The sequence below is a fragment of the Staurois parvus genome, unplaced genomic scaffold (genome assembly GCF_062004578.1).
Source record: "Staurois parvus isolate SC_StPar_1 unplaced genomic scaffold, SC_StPar_1.0 ptg000455l, whole genome shotgun sequence".
NCBI lineage: Eukaryota > Metazoa > Chordata > Amphibia > Anura > Ranidae > Staurois > Staurois parvus.
Genome location: NW_028318251.1, coordinates 447,146 through 465,070, shown reverse-complemented (window position 1 = coordinate 465,070; position 17,925 = coordinate 447,146). Strand labels below are relative to the sequence as shown.

The 17,925-nt window shown below is 53.4% G+C and overlaps 1 protein-coding gene across 1 annotated transcript in view; it reads right to left on the bottom strand.

The window, feature by feature from the left end:
- Positions 1-2,262: 2,262 nt before the first annotated feature.
- Positions 2,263-17,925, bottom strand: part of LOC149452915 (natural cytotoxicity triggering receptor 3 ligand 1-like) — an 88,717-nt gene continuing 73,054 nt past the window's right edge. Inside the window, exon 4 of the mRNA XM_089688815.1 lies at positions 2,263-2,591. Coding sequence (XP_089544941.1) covers positions 2,263-2,591 — 329 coding nt within the window. The remainder of the gene's footprint in view (positions 2,592-17,925) is intronic.

Below are 17,925 nucleotides of genomic sequence, written 5' to 3'. Positions count from 1 at the left end.
TTAAATAAGGGCAATAATTGCCACCTGTTTTTCAAAGCACGAATGACCTCACTAATAGAACTCCACACTGCGATTATTGTGAACACGCCCCTCTCAATGAGTGATTCAATGACACAGAATCAGCAGCATGCATGTCATGACTGTTGGGTCTGTTGGATTTCTATGACTCTACTACACCTGCTAGGAAATTATTTGCCATGTAGAGATATCATTTCCACCAAAAACAGTGATTGATCCGGTTAGTGAGGTCTGACTGCTATTATCTTGAACATACATCAGGTGAGAGCACATCCGGTGAAGGTGTACAGAGACGCTTATTGGTTTGCAGTGTATAGAAGCATGGGGTGTTCCAAGAAGTAATTTTGAATTTAAGCATCTGAGAAGATATACTATATTTCCCCACGTATTGGTCTGCCGGCCTTCCCACACACATGAACTTTAATGTCCTCCCAGTCCTAGTCCTTAGGTTTCAATATTGAGTTGGCCCCACCCTTTCCACACACATGACCTGTAATGGCCTCCCAGTCTTAGTCCATAGGGTTCAATATTGAGTTGGCCCCGTCCTTTCCACACACATGACCTTTAATGGCCTCCCAGTCTTAGTCCCTAAGGTTCAATATTGAGTTGGCCCCGCCCTTTGCAGCTATAACAGCTTCAAGTCTTCTGGGAAGGCCGTCCACAAGGTTTAGGAGTGTCTATGGGAAGGTTGGACCATTCTTCCAGAAGCACATTTGTCAGGTCAGGCACTGATGTCGGGGGAGGAGGCCTGGCTCACAGTCTCCTCTCTAATTCATCCCAAAGGTGTTCTATGGGGTTGAGGTCAGGACTCTGTGCAGGCCAGTCAAGTTTCTCCACCCCAAACTCGCTCATCTATGTCTTTATGGATCAGTGGCGGCATGCTTTACACCACTGCATCCAACGAAAAGAATAGACTCAAACAGAATAGAATAGAAAATAAAGGAAGAGTATAGACTAGAAGAGAGAATAAAAGAATAAAAAAGAATAGAATATAGCCATCTTCTGAAATTCAAATTTGAAAAAGAATAGAATAAAAAAAGAATATAGCTGTCTTCTAAAATTCAAATTTAAAAAATAGAATAGAAAAGAAGATAATAAAATAGAATAGAATAAATTAGAACAGTCTGGATAAAAGCGCACAGATGTGTCCCAAAGGAAATAAGTGAATGGTATATGTCAACTGTGATTGGTGGGGAAAAAACTCACTGCTGCCATGGTAAAAACACATCGGTTTGTGGGAAGTATGAACAGGAGCCAGGCGCTGTGTAGTTTTGTGATAAAAGTAATACACCTTATATGGAGGTATGCCTTTAATAATTCATATGGTAAAAAATAAATAACCAGCGTGGCTTTAAGAAGCCAAGTTCCAAGATGGACGGCCCGTCCGCTCAGAGGGAAGCAGTGGAGTAGAATACCTGTCAGTGCAGGGACCATGTGTACCCGACGTCCCAGGATCCTGGATGATGTCACCACGATGTGGAGAGACGGAGGGGGGGAATTCTTGCTGGAGCCGCAGCTTTAGAAGAAAGAGGCCGGTTGCAGGGACAACATGTTTCGCGCACATGCGCTTTATCAAGTATAAATTAGAATAGAATATAGATGTCTTCCAAATTTCATAAAGAATATAATAGTACAAAATAGATTAGAAAAAAATAGAAAATAAAAGAATAGAATAGAAACATATAGCAATCTTTTGAAATTTGAATTATGAATAGCATAGAATCAGCTATTCTTCACAATGAATTTGGGTCAATTAAATATTTTCGATTATAAATTTGATTCCAATTTGAATTCAGTTTGAATCCATTGGAAAAACTTGAATCTGGTCGAAAACGAATAAACTAAACGAATTTCGTTATTAATGCAACAAAATGAAATGAGTAACTTAATGATTTGATCAGAAATGAAACAAAACTAATGATTTTGTTCTGCACATGTCTAGACTTCAGTGGGAGTGCCTGAATATATATTTTTAAAACATAAATAACCTTCTCCTCCTCCTAGTAACTAGCTTTCCATTGGCTGAAATAAAATTGCCCAAGCCTGAACACTTCTGAAAAAAAAAAAATGCAGAAAAAAACCATTCCAAAATTGCCTGTAAACGCTTTTCCTGGGGAGTGAATGCAGCCCAAGTATTTGGTGTTTTGGAAACATCACACTGAGAAATCTCTGGATCTAATCTGAAAGATCTGGGATTTGTGGAAGGCAGTTGGAGCCGAATTCTGCTGATATCCTATTCTAAGGCTACTTACTTGTCATGGTAAAGCTGAGAGTCATTTCCTCCTCCAGGGATCTGTGGCTGACAATACAGAAGAATACATCTCCGGGTTCAGCGTCTGTAGTCGGCTCCACAGTCAGCACACTGGTCACACTAAATGTCCCATCACTGTTCCCCAATAGTGCTGTGAAATAAACGTCCTTGTCCCAAGGTGAGTTCCTGCTGTTACTTTTAGTGTATTTAACCCATCGGATCTTCACAGCTTCTGGGTAACAATTGCTGACTTCACAACGGACAGATCCCTTGATTCCATCTTCAATCTGTTGATCATGGCTCAGCGCCGTCTGCGGCTTAACTGTACAAGGAAAGACAGTTATTCATTATTTCTATACTAAAGGCTAATTTCACTTAAAGTGTTACTAAACCCCCAACAGTACAATCAGTCTGTAGATGCAGTAAAGCGTGCTTGTTATACTCACTGTGGAACCTAAGGGGTTAATCCTCTCCATTGTGTAAAAATGCTGATAGATCCTGAATTCGCCTGATAAGACATATCATGTGGAGACACTCTGCACATGCTCAGCTTGGTGTGTATTGCTAAAGAAGTTTTTTTTTTTCGGGAGGGTGCATGTGATCAGCAAAGGGCCAATCAGCACTGTCCAGACAGAGGTTATTATTATTATTATACAGGATTTATGGCGCCAACTGTTTGCTCAGCGATTTACAATATAACGGGAGACAATACAGCAACGATACAGATCAATACAAGAGGGATAGGAGGGCCTGATCCTGGGAGCTTACAATCTAGGAGGGAGGGCCTGATCCTGGGAGCTTACAATCTAGGAGGGAGGGGCTAGTGGTACAAAAGGTAGTATCTCTGGGGGATGGACTGGTAGGAGGAGTAGAAGATTCCATTATTAGCTGAGGGCAGGATAGACTTCCCTAAAGAGAGGTTTTCAGAGATTGCCTAAAAGTGAGCAGAGTAGGCGATAGTCTTTTAAACTGGGGTAGGGAGTTCCAGAGCATGGGGGAAGCTCTGGAGAAGTCCTGGAGATGAGCATGGGAGGAGGAGACAAGGGAGCTAGAGAGCAGGAGGTCGTGCGAAGAGCGGAGATGACAGTTTGGGTGATATTTGGAGAAAAGATTGGTGATGTATTTTGGGGCGGAGTTATAAATGGCTTTATATGTTATTGTTAATATTTTGAATTTTAACCGTTGGGCGATGGGAAGTCAATGGAGGGATTGGCAGAGAGGGGTGGAGGACACTGAGTGGAGGTCAGTGGAGGGATGGCAGAGAGGGGTGGAGGACACTGAGTGTAGGTCAGTGGAGGGATTGGCAGAGAGGGGTGGAGGACACTGAGTGGAGGTCAGTGGAGGGATGGCAGAGAGGGGTGGAGGACACTGAGTGTAGGTCAGTGGAGGGATTGGCAGAGAGGGGTGGATGACACTGAGTGTAGGTCAGTGGAGGGATTGGCAGAGAGGGGTGGAGGACACTGAGTGGAAGCCAGTGGAGGGATTGGCAGAGAGGGGTGGAGGACACTGAGTGGAGGCCAGTGGAGGGATTGGCAGAGAGGGGTGGAGGACACTGAGTGGAGGCCAGTGGAGGATTTGGCAGAGAGGGGTGGCAGATACAGAACAGTTAGTAAGGTGGATGAGTCTGGCAGCAGCATTCATGATAGACTGAAGATAGGATAGCCTGCGATGAGGTCAGCCAATGAGGAGGGAGTTACAATACTCAAGGTGAGAGATAACAAGGGAGTGAATAAGTTGCTTAGTGGTTTCCGAGGTTAGGAAAGGCCGTATCTTGGAGATGTTGCGGAGGTGAAGTCTACAAGATTTGGACAGCAAGTTTGAGGAAGTGGAGTGACATCTATGCCGATATGTCGCTTACTAGGTTAGTAATGCGAGAAGAGACTGAATATTGGCTGTTCGTGTGTTCACCAAACACATGAACATATGGGGCGTTCGGTGGGATGTTCACGCCCCACAAAGCAATGCACTCTGGCAGCGCATTGTGACTGGACAAAGCATTGCACCTGACCACAGGCCAATCACAGCTCTAGTTCACAGGAAGAACCATGATTGGCCAAAGTCTTGGTGACTTTGGCCAATTATGGCTCAGGGGCTAAGTCCACGCCCCACACTATATAAGGCTGCTTATTCAGCAGCCTTGTGCCCTGTTATAAGAACAAAAAAAAAAATAATAAAGCAGTTTATAGCGCACCCAAGCACCAAAAATCCCATCCTACACAGAAAAATAAAGTGATATAAATCCACCTAAAAAATCCCCATCATGTCCAAAAGGCCAAGAAGGAGAGGCAGGTGCTCACAGGCAGCGAAGAGAGGGCAAGTAGCCTCTGTGTCCACAGTGAAAAGTGGTGGTCATGGACATGGTGTATCCTCTGCAGGCTGGGCATGCTTGTCCTTTTTTTCCGATGCTGGCCGTATTTATTATTGAGCCACAACAATGCAGAAGAGGTGGTGAAGTGGATAACTAATCCATCCTCATCCTCCGTCACCCAGGCTCATACTATTTTATCTTCCAATGCAGTTGCCAAAGCGGCCTATTCCACAGGCTCCTTGTCCACCACAGCTGCTCCTTTCGTAGCCCCACCATCATGCATGGAGGAGTCACCAGAATTATTTGCTCATAGTGTCAGTTACATGCTGCTGGAGAATGCACAGCAATTTTAATGCTCCGATGTTGGTTCCCAGGTTGAGGAAAGGAGTGACATGAGCCTAGAGAGAGGGGGTGCCAGTGAGGGAAAAAAAATTGGCAGTCATGTTCCCCCAGTTGCAGCACACTGCCAAGTTGGCTCCAGTGACGAGGAGGAAGGGGATGTTGAGTTCACTAACCATACTTGGGTGCCTGAGAGAACAGAGGAGGAAAGTGAGGAGGAGGCAGAATTCCAATGAGGCAGGATGTCCTCCAGGGGCAGGCGTAAGGGCAGCCATCCAATGACATCACACAACAGTACTCCACAGGTGCAGGGTGCTGCTGACTCCTGGCAGACTTCCAAAAGTTCTCTGGTGTGGGCTTCCTTCAACACATGTGCAGCAGACCGCAGCATTGCTGTTTGCAGTCTCTGTCTGAAGCAGCTCAAACGTTGCCAAAACACCAGCCGCTTGGGCACCACATGCTTGACAAGACATATGACGAGCTGCCATGCAGCCCATTGGCAACAGCACCTGAAAGACCTACATCCGAAAAAAGTGCAGACTTCTTCTTGCTCCTCATCTGGGGTCTCTACCTCTACTGTATAATGTCAGATCTTCTCAACAGCCTCCACTGAGAGGAGCGATGGTACAGCAGTCAGTGCCACAGGTCCTGGCACCCCATCGAATGGCAGTACACCACCTATTAATTTCAGCAGGCAAATTTCGCTATCCCAGTTGCTGAACCATAAAAAAAAAATTCTGTCCCACCCATCCACATGCTCAGTGTCTAAATGCTAGCCTGGCCAAATTGCTATCATCACAACTGCTGCCTTTCCATCTGGTGGACTCTGCCCCCTCCATGAATTTGCAGAATGTGCTGTACCACAGTGGCAGGTTTGGAAAAGACAATTCTTGTCACGTAAGGCCATTCCTGCTCTGTACCATCATGTGGAAGGCAATGTTTTGGCCTCATAGGACAGGGCGGTCAGCAGCAAGGTCCAAATTACTGCTGCCACGTGGTCCAGCAGGCACGGTCAGGGACATTACATATCCTTTAAGGTTCGCTGGGTAACTCTGCTAGAGATGAGCGAAGTATTCAAAAATTCGATTCGACTGATTCGGCGAATTCGTGAAAAAAAATCGATTCGAGTCGAATATATTCGCTGCGAATTTAACTTATAAAAGGGTGTTTCTAGGCTTCAGAGAGCCTTTATATTAGTGCAGAACACTGTACCTTTAATTTAAATGCCCTTGGAGTCTGCTGGGGAAGAGAAATAATACTGCCAGTCAGTATGACATGCAGATGAGTGCCGTTGATCTTAGAATCACCGCACACTTCACTCATTTGGGCAGTCACGGGGCCAAAACCAGAGTGTGGAGCCACAGTGTGGCGGTGGAGGCAGCAGCAATGGGAGGCCATACAGCACCCTATGACAAAATGGAACCCACCAGCAGTGTGAGGAGACCTGAAAGTGGCACATGGCAGAGTGTGGCGATGGAGACAGCAGCAATGGGAGGCCGTACAGGGACCCATGAGACACTGTGGACCTGGCAGCAGCATGAGGAGGCGGTACGGGGGCCCATGACAGATTACGGGCCTGGCAGCAGCAATGGGAGACGCCCGTAATCTGCCAGCAACCTATGACAAAATGGAACCCAGCAGGAGTGTGAGGAGACCTGAAAGTGGCACATGGCAGAGTGTGGCGATGGAGACAGCAGCAATGGGAGGCCGTACAGGGACCCATGAGACACTGTGGACCTGGCAGCAGCATGAGGAGGCGGTACGGGGGCCCATGGCAGATTAGAGGCCTGGCAGCAGCTATGTGAGACGCCCGTAATCTGCCAGCAACCTATGACAAAATGGAACCCAGCAGGAGTGTGAGGAGACCTGAAAGTGGCACATGGCAGAGTGTGGCGATGGAGACAGCAGCAATGGGAGGCCGTACAGGGACCCATGAGACACTGTGGACCTGGCAGCAGCATGAGGAGGCGGTACAGGGGCCCATGGCAGATTAGGGGCCTGGCAGCAGCTATGGGAGACGCCCGTAATCTGCCAGCAACCTATGACAAAATGGAACCCAGAAGCAGTGTGAGGAGACCTGAAAGTGGCACATGGCAGAGTGTGGAGATGGAGACAGCAGCAATGGGAGGCGGTACAGGGACCCATGAGACACTGTGGACCTGGCAGCAGCATGAGGAGGCGGTACGGGGGCCCATGGCAGATTAGGGGCCTGGAAGCAGCTATGGGAGGCCTGTAATCTGCCAGCATCCTATGACAAAATGGAACCCAGCAGGAGTGTGAGGAGACCTGAAAGTGGCACATGGCAGAGTGTGGCGATGGAGACAGCAGCAATGGGAGGCCGTACAGGGACCCATGAGACACTGTGGACCTGGCAGCAGCATGAGGAGGCGGTACGGGGGCCCATGGCAGATTAGGGGCCTGGCAGCAGCTATGGGAGGCCTGTAATCTGCCAGCATCCTATGACAAAATGGAACCAAGCAGGAGTGTGAGGAGACCTGAAAGTGGCACATGGCAGAGTGTGGCGATGGAGACAGCAGCAATGGGAGGCGGTACAGGGACCCATGAGACACTGTGGACCTGGCAGCAGCATGAGGAGGCGGTACAGGGGCCCATGGCAGATTAGGGGCCTGGCAGCAGCAATGGGAGACGCCTGTAATCTGCCAGCAACCTATGACAAAATGGAACCCAGCAGGAGTGTGAGGAGACCTGAAAGTGGCACATGGCAGAGTGTGGCGATGGAGACAGCAGCAATGGGAGGCCGTACAGGGACCCATGACACACTGTGGACCTGGCAGCAGCATGAGGAGGCGGTACGGGGGCCCATGGCAGATTAGGGGCCTGGCAGCAGCTATGGGAGGCCTGTAATCTGCCAGCATCCTATGACAAAATTGAACCCAGCAGGAGTGTGAGGAGACCTGAAAGTGGCACATGGCAGAGTGTGGCGATGGAGACAGCAGCAATGGGAGGCGGTACAAGGACCCATGAGACACTGTGGACCTGGCAGCAGCATGAGGAGGCAGTACGGGGGCCCATGGCAGATTAGGGGCCTGGCAGCAGCAATGGGAGACGCCCGTAATCTGCCAGCAACCTATGACAAAATGGAACCCAGAAGCAGTGTGAGGAGACCTGAAAGTGGCACATGGCAGAGTGTGGCGATGGAGACAGCAGCAATGGGAGGCCGTACAGGGACACATGAGACACTGTGGACCTGGCAGCAGCATGAGGAGGCGGTACAGGGGCCCATGGCAGATTAGGGGCCTGGCAGCAGCTATGGGAGACGCCCGTAATCTGCCAGCAACCTATGACAAAATGGAACCCAGCAGGAGTGTGAGGAGACCTGAGAGTGGCACATGGCAGAGTGTGGCGATGGAGACAGCAGCAATGGGAGGCCGTACAGGGACCCATGACACACTGTGGACCTGGCAGCAGCATGAGGAGGCGGTACAGGGGCCCATGGCAGATTAGGGGCCTGGCAGCAGCTATGGGAGGCCTGTAATCTGCCAGCATCCTATGACAAAATGGAACCCAGCAGGAGTGTGAGGAGACCTGAAAGTGGCACATGGCAGAGTGTGGCGATGGAGACAGCAGCAATGGGAGGCGGTACAGGGACCCATGAGACACTGTGGACCTGGCAGCAGCATGAGGAGGCGGTACAGGGGCCCATGGCAGATTAGGGGCCTGGCAGCAGCAATGGGAGACGCCCGTAATCTGCCAGCAACCTATGACAAAATGGAACCCAGCAGGAGTGTGAGGAGACCTGAAAGTGGCACATGGCAGAGTGTGGCGATGGAGACAGCAGCAATGGGAGGCCGTACAGGGACCCATGAGACACTGTGGACCTGGCAGCAGCATGAGGAGGCGGTACGGGGGCCCATGGCAGATTAGGGGCCTGGCAGCAGCTATGGGAGGCCTGTAATCTGCCAGCATCCTATGACAAAATTGAACCCAGCAGGAGTGTGAGGAGACCTGAAAGTGGCACATGGCAGAGTGTGGCGATGGAGACAGCAGCAATGGGAGGCAGTACAGGGACCCATGAGACACTGTGGACCTGGCAGCAGCATGAGGAGGCAGTACGGGGGCCCATGGCAGATTAGGGGCCTGGCAGCAGCAATGGGAGACGCCCGTAATCTGCCAGCAACCTATGACAAAATGGAACCCAGAAGCAGTGTGAGGAGACCTGAAAGTGGCACATGGCAGAGTGTGGCGATGGAGACAGCAGCAATGGGAGGCCGTACAGGGACACATGAGACACTGTGGACCTGGCAGCAGCATGAGGAGGCGGTACAGGGGCCCATGGCAGATTAGGGGCCTGGCAGCAGCTATGGGAGACGCCCGTAATCTGCCAGCAACCTATGACAAAATGGAACCCAGCAGGAGTGTGAGGAGACCTGAGAGTGGCACATGGCAGAGTGTGGCGATGGAGACAGCAGCAATGGGAGGCCGTACAGGGACCCATGACACACTGTGGACCTGGCAGCAGCATGAGGAGGCGGTACAGGGGCCCATGGCAGATTAGGGGCCTGGCAGCAGCTATGGGAGGCCTGTAATCTGCCAGCATCCTATGACAAAATGGAACCCAGCAGGAGTGTGAGGAGACCTGAAAGTGGCACATGGCAGAGTGTGGCGATGGAGACAGCAGCAATGGGAGGCGGTACAGGGACCCATGAGACACTGTGGACCTGGCAGCAGCATGAGGAGGCGGTACAGGGGCCCATGGCAGATTAGGGGCCTGGCAGCAGCAATGGGAGACGCCCATAATCTGCCAGCAACCTATGACAAAATGGAACCCAGCAGGAGTGTGAGGAGACCTGAAAGTGGCACATGGCAGAGTGTGGCGATGGAGACAGCAGCAATGGGAGGCCGTACAGGGACCCATGACACACTGTGGACCTGGCAGCAGCATGAGGAGGCGGTACGGGGGCCCATGGCAGATTAGGGGCCTGGCAGCAGCTATGGGAGACGCCCGTAATCTGCCAGCAACCTATGACAAAATGGAACCCAGCAGGAGTGTGAGGAGACCTGAGAGTGGCACATGGCAGAGTGTGGCGATGGAGACAGCAGCAATGGGAGGCCGTACAGGGACCCATGACACACTGTGGACCTGGCAGCAGCATGAGGAGGCGGTACAGGGGCCCATGGCAGATTAGGGGCCTGGCAGCAGCTATGGGAGGCCTGTAATCTGCCAGCATCCTATGACAAAATGGAACCCAGCAGGAGTGTGAGGAGACCTGAAAGTGGCACATGGCAGAGTGTGGCGATGGAGACAGCAGCAATGGGAGGCGGTACAGGGACCCATGAGACACTGTGGACCTGGCAGCAGCATGAGGAGGCGGTACAGGGGCCCATGGCAGATTAGGGGCCTGGCAGCAGCAATGGGAGACGCCCGTAATCTGCCAGAAACCTATGACAAAATGGAACCCAGCAGGAGTGTGAGGAGACCTGAAAGTGGCACATGGCAGAGTGTGGCGATGGAGACAGCAGCAATGGGAGGCCGTACAGGGACCCATGACACACTGTGGACCTGGCAGCAGCATGAGGAGGCGGTACGGGGGCCCATGGCAGATTAGGGGCCTGGCAGCAGCTATGGGAGGCCTGTAATCTGCCAGCATCCTATGACAAAATTGAACCCAGCAGGAGTGTGAGGAGACCTGAAAGTGGCACATGGCAGAGTGTGGCGATGGAGACAGCAGCAATGGGAGGCGGTACAGGGACCCATGAGACACTGTGGACCTGGCAGCAGCATGAGGAGGCAGTACGGGGGCCCATGGCAGATTAGGGGCCTGGCAGCAGCAATGGGAGACGCCCGTAATCTGCCAGCAACCTATGACAAAATGGAACCCAGAAGCAGTGTGAGGAGACCTGAAAGTGGCACATGGCAGAGTGTGGCGATGGAGACAGCAGCAATGGGAGGCCGTACAGGGACACATGAGACACTGTGGACCTGGCAGCAGCATGAGGAGGCGGTACAGGGGCCCATGGCAGATTAGGGGCCTGGCAGCAGCTATGGGAGACGCCCGTAATCTGCCAGCAACCTATGACAAAATGGAACCCAGCAGGAGTGTGAGGAGACCTGAGAGTGGCACATGGCAGAGTGTGGCGATGGAGAAAGCAGCAATGGGAGGCCGTACAGGGACCCATGACACACTGTGGACCTGGCAGCAGCATGAGGAGGCGGTACAGGGGCCCATGGCAGATTAGGGGCCTGGCAGCAGCTATGGGAGGCCTGTAATCTGCCAGCATCCTATGACAAAATGGAACCCAGCAGGAGTGTGAGGAGACCTGAAAGTGGCACATGGCAGAGTGTGGCGATGGAGACAGCAGCAATGGGAGGCGGTACAGGGACCCATGAGACACTGTGGACCTGGCAGCAGCATGAGGAGGCGGTACAGGGGCCCATGGCAGATTAGGGGCCTGGCAGCAGCAATGGGAGACGCCCGTAATCTGCCAGCAACCTATGACAAAATGGAACCCAGAAGCAGTGTGAGGAGACCTGAAAGTGGCACATGGCAGAGTGTGGCGATGGAGACAGCAGCAATGGGAGGCCGTACAGGGACCCATGAGACACTGTGGACCTGGCAGCAGCATGAGGAGGCGGTACAGGGGCCCATGGCAGATTAGGGGCCTGGCAGCAGCTATGGGAGATGCCCGTAATCTGCCAGCAACCTATGACAAAATGGAACCCAGAAGCAGTGTGAGGAGACCTGAAAGTGGCACATGGCAGAGTGTGGAGATGGAGACAGCAGCAATGGGAGGCGGTACAGGGACCCATGAGACACTGTGGACCTGGCAGCAGCATGAGGAGGCGGTACGGGGGCCAATGGCAGATTAGGGGCCTGGCAGCAGCTATGGGAGGCCTGTAATCTGCCAGCATCCTTTGACAAAATGGAACCCAGCAGGAGTGTGAGGAGACCTGAAAGTGGCACATGGCAGAGTGTGGCGATGGAGACAGCAGCAATGGGAGGCCGTACAGGGACCCATGAGACACTGTGGACCTGGCAGCAGCATGAGGAGGCGGTACAGGGGCCCATGGCAGATTAGGGGCCTGGCAGCAGCTATGGGAGACGCCCGTAATCTGCCAGCAACCTATGACAAAATGGAACCATGAAGCAATGTGAGGAGACCTGAAAGTGGCACATGGCAGAGTGTGGCGATGGAGACAGCAGCAATGGGAGGCCGTAAAGGGACCCATGAGACACTGTGGACCTGGCAGCAGCATGAGGAGGCGGTACAGGGGCCCATGGCAGATTAGATTCCTGGCAGCAGCAATGGGAGACGCCCGTAATCTGCCAGCAACCTATGACAAAATGGAACCCAGCAGGAGTGTGAGGAGACCTGAAAGTGGCACATGGCAGAGTGTGGCGATGGAGACAGCAGCAATGGGAGGCGGTACAGGGACCCATGAGACACTGTGGACCTGGCAGCAGCATGAGGAGGCGGTACGGGGGCCCATGGCAGATTAGGGGCCTGGCAGCAGCAATGGGAGACGCCCGTAATCTGCCAGCAACCTATGACAAAATGGAACCCAGCAGGAGTGTGAGGAGACCTGAAAGTGGCACATGGCAGAGTGTGGCGATGGAGACAGCAGCAATGGGAGGCCGTACAGGGACCCATGAGACACTGTGGACCTGGCAGCAGTATGAGGAGGCGGTACGGGGGCCCATGGCAGATTAGGGGCCTGGCAGCAGCAATGGGAGACGCCCTTAATCTGCCAGCAACCTATGACAAAATGGAACCCAGCAGGAGTGTGAGGAGACCTGAAAGTGGCACATGGCAGAGTGTGGCGATGGAGACAGCAGCAATGGGAGGCCGTACAGGGACCCATGAGACACTGTGGACCTGGCAGCAGCGTGAGGAGGCGGTACAGGGGCCCATGGCAGATTAGGGGCCTGGCCGCAGCAATGTGAGGCCCGTAATCTGCCAGCATCCTATGACAAAATGGAACCCAGCAGCAGTGTGAGGAGACCTGAAAGTGGCACATGGCAGAGTGTGGCGATGGAGACAGCAGCAATGGGAGGCCGTACAGGGACCCATGAGACACTGTGGACCTGGCAGCAGCGTGAGGAGGCGGTACAGGGGCCCATGGCAGATTAGGGGCCTGGCCACTGCAATGTGAGGCACGTAATCTGCCAGCATCCTATGACAAAATGGAACCCAGCAGCAGTGTGAGGAGACCTGAAAGTGGCACATGGCAGAGTGTGGCGATGGAGACAGCAGCAATGGGAGGCGGTACAGGGACCCATGACACACTGTGGACCTGGCAGCAGCATGAGGAGGTGGTACGGGGGCCCATGGCAGATTAGGGGCCTGGCAGCAGCAATGGGAGGCCTGTAATCTGCCAGCACTCTATGACAAAATGTAACACAGCAGCAGTGTGAGGAGACCTGAAAGTGGCACATGGCATGACACACTGTGGACCTGGTAGCAGCATGAGGAGGCGGTACAGGGGCCCATGGCAGATTAGGGGCCTGGCAGCAGCTATGGGAGGCCCGTAATCTGCCAGCACCCTATGACAAAATGGAACACACCAGCAGTGTGAGGAGACCTGAAAGTGGCACATGGCAGAGTGTGGCGATGGAGACAGCAGCAATGGGAGGCGGTACAGGGACCCATGACACACTGTGGACCTGGCAGCAGCATGAGGGGGCGGTACGGGGGCCCATGGCAGATTAGGGGCCTGGCCGCAGCAATGTGAGGCCCGTAATCTGCCAGCACCCTATGACAAAATGGAACACACCAGCAGTGTGAGGAGAAATGAAAGTGGCACATGGCATGACACACTGTGGACCTGGCAGCAGCATGAGGAGGCGGTACAGGGGCCCATGGGAGATTAGGGGCCTGGCCGCAGCAATGTGAGGCCCGTAATCTGCCAGCACCCTATGACAAAATGGAACACACCAGCAGTGTGAGGACACCTGAAAGTGGCACATGGCAGAGTGTGGCGATGGAGACAGCAGCAATGGGAGGCGGTACAGGGACCCATGACACACTGTGGACCTGGCAGCAGCATGAGGGGGCGGTACGGGGGCCCATGGCAGATTAGGGGCCTGGCCGCAGCAATGTGAGGCCCGTAATCTGCCAGCACCCTATGACAAAATGGAACACACCAGCAGTGTGAGGAGAAATGAAAGTGGCACATGGCATGACACACTGTGGACCTGGCAGCAGCATGAGGAGGCGGTACAGGGGCCCATGGGAGATTAGGGGCCTGGCCGCAGCAATGTGAGGCCCGTAATCTGCCAGCACCCTATGACAAAATGGAACACACCAGCAGTGTGAGGACACCTGAAAGTGGCACATGGCAGAGTGTGGCGATGGAGACAGCAGCAATGGGAGGCGGTACAGGGACCCATGACACACTGTGGACCTGGCAGCAGCATGAGGAGGCGGTACGGGGGCCCATGGCAGATTAGGGGCCTGGCAGCAGCTATGGGAGGCCTGTAATCTGCCAGCATCCTATGACAAAATGGAACCCAGCAGGAGTGTGAGGAGACCTGAAAGTGGCACATGGCAGGGGCATGATTCATGGCGGATTTAGTCAGTTGTGTCAGGAACTGGTGGTTTGAAATCCAGACTAATCCACGCCTGATTCATTTTCACAAACGTGAGTCTCTCCACACTTTGGGTGGACAGTCGTGTCCTCCGCGGAGTTACAATACCTCCTGCCGCACTAAACACGCGCTCCGATGCCACGCTACTGGCCGGGCATGACAGCCTTTCAAGGGCAAATTCAGCTAGTTGGGGCCAAAGGTCAAGTTTCGTTGCCCAGTAGTCAAGGGGATTGTCTACCTCGGTTGGCAGGGTGCTGTCCAAGTAGGCCCAAGCCTGTTGTTTGAGCTCCTGCTCCAGGTCCACCTGATGCTGCTGCTGCTGCTGCGGCTGGTTAGTAGTTTCCTCACTGCGCTGGTGAAGAAAGCTACTCATCATCGACTGCAGACTGAGGCAGCCGCTGCTGGTGGAGCTGCCACTGCTCCTACCACCCCACCCCTCCCCTGCTGCCATGCCAGCGGAACGCGAGCGCACAGGGCCCACAGTGTCTGATGATGGATGTTGGCGCAGAAAGGCAGAGACCAACTGACTACATAGGTGGTTTTTATAGTACGTAATTTTGGCCTCCCTCTCAGCAGGTGTGAAAAAGGCCACCATTTTGGAACGGTAGCGAGGGTCCAACAAGGTGGACAGCCAAAAGTCATCCCTCTGTCTGATGGTTATTATTCGGCTGTCGCTACGCAAGCAACCGAGCATGCTATGGGCCATTTGTGCCAAGGAATGCGAGGGACTCCCTGCCTCCATCTCCACAGCATACTGCCACGGTGCGTCTGGGTCCTCTGTCTCCTCCTCCTCCTCTACCAGATGCTCCTGCTCCTCCACTCCTGTCCGCTGAGTGGAAAAACCACCCATTTCACTCAATAATTCCTGAGCACAAATGTCCTCCTCTACCTCCTCCTCTTCTTCCTGTCCTGCCCCCACAGGGGTCATGTGGCGTTGAGATCTGTGCGCCACGTCTACCGCACCCTGACCAGCCATTGTTAACAGCATTTGTTCCAGGACGTGCAACAGAGGAATGACGTCGTTCATCCCATAGTCCTGCCGACTCACGAATAGCGTGGCCTCCTCAAAGGGCCTGAGCAAGCGGCAGGTGTCACGCATGAGCTGCCAATGGCTGACATCTAAGTTACACAGGGGAGTACCTTTATCCGCTTTTAACATCAGGAAATCGGTGATGGCCTTTCGCTGTTCGTAAAGGCGGTCTAACATGTGTAGGGTTGAATTTCACCTTGTTGCAATGTCGCAGATCAGGCGATGCTGTGGAATTCCGTTCTGCCGCTGCAGCTCAAGGAGGGTGTGCTTTGCGGTGTAGGAATGGCTGAAATGCATGCAAAGTTTACGTGACATTTTAAGGATGTCTTGCAGTGGGATGGTGGATTTTAGGAACCGCTTGACAACCAGATTGAACACGTGAGCCATGCATGGCGCATGGCACAACCTTCCTTGACGCACAGCAGACACCATGTTCTTTCCGTTGTCGGTCAACATGGTTCCGATTTTCAGTTTGCGCGGAGACAGCCATCTGTCAATTTCTCTGTTCATTACACTCAGAAGTTCCTCCCCTGTGTGACTACGTTCGCCAAGGCATACCAGGTGCAGCACAGCGTGACACCGTTGCGCCCTGCACATGTGATATGCCGGTCGGGTAATGGGACTTGGCACGGGGGTGGCGGCTGAGGACACGGCGGAAGAAGAGGTGGTAGAGGCGGACATGTTTGCTGGACCAAGGACGTGCAAATGTGGAGGCAAAAGCGTCGTGACCTGTCCAAGTTGCTGGTGCGGCTGTGCCGGCACCACGTTCACCCAGTGGGCCGTAAATGACATGTACTGTCCCTGACCGTAGTTACAGCTCCACACGTCGGCGCTGCCGTGCACTTTGGCAGAGACCGACATGCTCAAAGACTGGCCCACCATCTCTTCTACATGTGAATGCAGGGCTGGCACTGCCTTTTTGGCGAAGAAATGCCGGCTTGGCACTCTCCACCGCGGCGCGGCACAAGCCATCATTTCTCGGAAAGGTGCTGAGTCCACCACTTGGAAAGGGAGGGACTGCAGCACCAGCAACTTGGACAGGAGGACGTTCAGCTTTTGCACCATCGGGTGCGTGCTCGCAAACTGTTGTCTCTTGGAAACGGATTCCAAAAAAGACTGCTGACGGAATCCGTGAAGAGGAGTAGCAGGAGAAGGAGCATCTGAACGAGCGGAACAACTCCCCTCAGCAGAGGTGTTGGAGCCTTGACTGGCTGATAGAGGGCGATTGACGTCGGGTGATGGAGCAAGTAACGGAGCGGGTGATGGAGCGGGGGCTGGGGCAGGCAGAACCGCCGTATCTTTATCACGGTTTTCCCAGGCCACCAAATGGCGACGCTGCATATGCTGACGCAACGCTGTAGTCCCAACATGGGCCCCCTGGCCACGCTTGACTTTCTGGCCACATAGTCGACATACGGCTACGTTTACTTCCTCGGGCGGCTTGAGGAAAAATTGCCACACCGCCGAGTAGGAAACTTTGCCCCCGCTACTCCTCACTGGCTGACTGCTACTTCCTCCGTGCACACCGGCACCACTACTGGCCGTGGTGGTAGGCTGCAGTAGAGCTGGTGCTCTACTCCGTGGCCGTTTGCCTCCACTGACACTGCTGCGACCCTGCTGCCTCCTGGGCAACCCACCGACTGTTTTGCTCGCTGCCAAGCTGGCACCCTCTTCTCCTGATGATGCGGAAGAAATTGCCTGATGATGACGAGGCTGCCAAGTGCGATCAACCTCCTCATCATCAATTAGGGTCTCCGCCTCACTACTAGCCCCCTCGGCTGCGTCTGGGTCAGGAGACAGACCTGTCTCTAGACCGGCTACCGAGCCACTCTCCTCGCCAGTACTTCTTCGCCTGGCTGCTGAAGAGGCGGATGTCTCCCCCCGTTCCTGACCGCCCTCTGTTAGCTCTTCCTCACTGTACAGTGGGGCTGAGCCCACAGCATGTGATACTTCGCTTGGTGAGGGAACAGAAAAGGACAGGGGCAGGTAGAGGACACGTGATTTCAGTGGGCTTGCTCCCGGCCCATGCCAACTAACGGTTGTGTCTGACGTACACACCGACCGTTGGCTGTAGGTGTCAGAGGTGACCTGGGAAGAGGAAGACGACCGAGCCAACCAATCGATGACGGCAGGGTTGTCGGTGGAGACACGACCGCTGGATGACACCGGGAGCACTGGCCTCTGGCTGCGACTAGTGCTGCCTCGACCCCTTCCTCTGCTGCCACGTCTGCTCGCTCCTAAAACATTGCCTCCTCTGCCACTCCTCTGCATGTTGTCTGACATACTCTTTAATTCAACGATTATGTGTCCCTGAGTAACAATTCTGTGTCCCTGAGTAACAATTCTGTGTCTGTCCCTGAGTAACAATTCTGTGTCCCTGAGTAACAATTCTGTGTCCCTCAGTAACACTTCTGTGTCCCTCAGTAACAAT